This window comes from Cibotium barometz, chromosome 2 (assembly GCF_041138505.1).
Source record: "Cibotium barometz isolate CiBa-2024 chromosome 2, ASM4113850v1, whole genome shotgun sequence".
In the NCBI taxonomy this organism is placed as follows: Eukaryota; Viridiplantae; Streptophyta; class Polypodiopsida; order Cyatheales; family Cibotiaceae; genus Cibotium; species Cibotium barometz.
In genome coordinates, this window is record NC_141047.1 from 34,773,076 (window position 1) to 34,775,936 (window position 2,861).

The following is a 2,861-nucleotide window of genomic DNA, read 5'->3' on the forward strand; positions in this document are numbered from 1 at the left end:
CTTATCTTGAAATTTTCAAGTTGACACTAGCTAAGGCAAACACGTCCTGCTTATAGGCATGATAAAGACAGAAAAGAAAAGAAAGAATAACGTGTTTTAGCTCAAATGCAAGCTGACACGCTTGGATGGGTTGTGTTGTCACCACCGTCCAATGGGTCGTGACTGGCCAAAAAACATTGCGATCCACCTCATCTGCAGTCGAATCGTAGGGTCAAAGAGGAGGTCCGTCAACAGGCAAAGCAACACGCTGCCATCGTTTACGTGGTCACTGGTGACGGAACACGCTCGGAGTTCTCGTGTTCACATAAACATATATATGTATATAGAATAATATTATATGTCACTTAACGACGCTACATTTATTATTCTATTATATATGTATATAGAATAATATTATTCTATATATGTATATAATAGAGTAATATTATATGTCAATTAACGACGCTACATTTATTAGTCGTCGAGGTCTAACGCACTTCTCATTATTTCCTTCATTACAATTATACAACGCTCGGCTCTGCTCTGCTGCGTAGTTTCTTGTGCTCTCTATATGATGCCCGGCATACCCAGAACTGCTAGCAGCAGCTGTAGCAGCAACACGTCGTGCTCCAGCTTGGGTGTGTGCGTGGACTCCTCCTCGGCCTGGGTCTCGGTGGGCATCTTCAAACCCCGCCCGCCCTTCACAACCCGCCACGTCACCGCCCGCCTCTCCTCGCTGGCCCTCTCCTTCCACTCCACAGGCTTCGTCCGCTCGGCAATCCTCAACAGTCTCAGCTCCACTTCGGTATTTACTACACCATCACTTACTTTCATATAATAAAGCTGAACCACACAATAATTCGACTGAGTTCAATGAGGGTCGATTCTTACGCAGGTGGCTGTCTACTCCATTTGGGATAAGGGGTTGACCCCTGAAGACGGTCCTTGCAACAAGCACCCCAAGGTACCAACCTTAACCTAACACACATTACCGTTAACCTAACACAGATCGTTAATGCTATGGAACTCTACTAATCTCAACCACCAGAGCTAGCTGATCCAACGTCGACCTCTTTAATCTTTGCGCAGGTGAATGCTTATGAGAAGGCGATCTCTTCTTTGGCAGACGTCATAGACGTGAGCTGGTACGAGGTCTCCTGCTCGGACTCTAAAGACAAGAAAACTGCTGCGCGGTTGTCAAAGGGCGACGTGGTGCACTTGCGGAACGTCACACTAATTGCCGAGCATAACGATCAGCCAGGATTGATTCCGGAGGAGCTTCTTTCCTACTCTTGCTTGGCCATCACCAAGGCTTACTTCCACCAAGTGGAGGGGCTGCTTTCCTGCACCTTCTACAGGTCCTTGGAGTGTGGCGTCGATTGCCGCTTGGGAAAAATGATGGGGCTGGGGATTTGGCAGAGTAAGCAAGATGCGGACGCTTTCTTTAGCTCTCCAGCTGGCTCCCCTGCAGAATGGTACTGGAGAAGCCTTGGTGCGCAGATGGGTTTTGGATTGTATGAGGTCGTCCTTGTAACGACCGATCAACCTACTATTGGTGGAAATTAGAGGACAGGCCTGGTGGCCTGAGTAAATCGAGGATAAATGCCATGGATGCTCACAGACACGGGAGAGAAACAGAAGGAGGAACAAGAACGTGAATGCAAGATTAATGTATTATATAGCAAGGTACAAGTTGCATGCACCGGGCATGAAGGTGGTGGTTAGTATCATCTTGGGGGTTTCACACTAGATTACTATTCCAACGTTCCCCCCTCGTGTATTGAGTTTTTATTACGTGTGCATCTGTTTTTTAGAGAATGAGTGTGCATATTATTTATTGTAAAATAGAAAAAGATTCACCCATTTTTGTGTGGGTTTGGTGAATCACACTAGTGCATAGTGTCCTACGCTAATACATATGCTTGATTATTACAATCACTTGGGATCAACCACTGCTTAAATGACAAGAAATATAAGTTGCTTCGTTTTCATGTTTACTTGTGTTGGTTTTGCTCGTGTCTTCACTTCGATGACATCACAAACATCATGAGCACGCGTCGACTTCACTTGAACTTCGATCTTTTCTTGAGTACAAACACCTTTAGCGGTAGCAATATATTCCACTTTGCCCCAAGGAAGAGAGAAGAAGAAGTAGTATAAGTCACTTCGATGACATCACAGACTGGTTGACTTCACTTGAACTTCAATCTTTTCTTGAGTACAAACACCTTTAGCGGTAGCAATATATTCCCCCTCACCCCAAGGAAGAGAGAAGAAGAAGTAGTGTAAGTCACTTCGATGACATCACAGACTGGTATCACAGACTGGTCGACTTCACTTGAACTTCAATCTTTTCTTGAGTACAAACACCTTTAACGGTAGCAATATATTCCCCCTCGCCCCAAGGAAGAGAGAAGAAGAAGTAGTATAAGTCATTTTCTAGCAAGGTAATGAGCTTCAAACTTCTCTGCATCAATATCATCATCAAAATACAGGGTTCCTTTAAAATCTTAGAAGGTGAAAGCTTTAACGGAATACTCTGGGTACTGGTTTTTTGAAGGTATGCCACCAGGTATAGTACCAGTTGCAAGTATGTGACATGATAGAAGTTCTAGTAGAATTAAGGGTGATAATATTACTACAAAACCCACGTACATCCGAGCAAGAACTTCATTATTATTATCAATTGTATAGGAAGATGAGAACCCTTCTCATCAGAAGCATGTAGAACTTTAGTAGTATAAGCACTTGCAATGGAGGATTGTGTAGCATGAAATAGGAAGGACCCCCTTGAGGGAGGAGACATCTTGGTTAGATTCAATTTGGTTCCGCCAACTATTCCGAGCAACATCGGTAATAATCTTTGATCTTGTAAGGGCCAT

The 2,861-nt window shown here is 44.0% G+C and overlaps 1 protein-coding gene across 1 annotated transcript; it reads left to right on the forward strand.

Annotated features, from left to right (window-relative positions):
- The first annotated feature begins 437 nt into the window (after positions 1 to 437).
- LOC147640983 (uncharacterized) lies at positions 438 to 1,917 on the forward strand. Its single transcript, XM_086809419.1, has 3 exons — positions 438 to 784; positions 875 to 943; positions 1,069 to 1,917. Exons 1-3 carry the CDS (start codon positions 551 to 553, stop codon positions 1,543 to 1,545), a joined length of 780 nt encoding a protein of 259 aa, XP_086665545.1. The 5' UTR covers positions 438 to 550; the 3' UTR covers positions 1,546 to 1,917.
- The last annotated feature ends 944 nt before the right edge of the window (positions 1,918 to 2,861 follow it).

What these genes read in the sequence shown, in the direction of transcription:
- LOC147640983 (XM_086809419.1), top strand. Translation starts at nt 551, where the DNA reads ATGATGCCCGGCATACCCAGAACTGCTAGCAGCAGCTGTAGCAGCAAC. An exon ending in ACAGTCTCAGCTCCACTTCG is followed by an intron (nt 785 to 874) that starts GTATTTACTACA and finishes ATTCTTACGCAG; the next exon opens with GTGGCTGTCTACTCCATTTG. An exon ending in CTTGCAACAAGCACCCCAAG is followed by an intron (nt 944 to 1,068) that starts GTACCAACCTTA and finishes ATCTTTGCGCAG; the next exon opens with GTGAATGCTTATGAGAAGGC.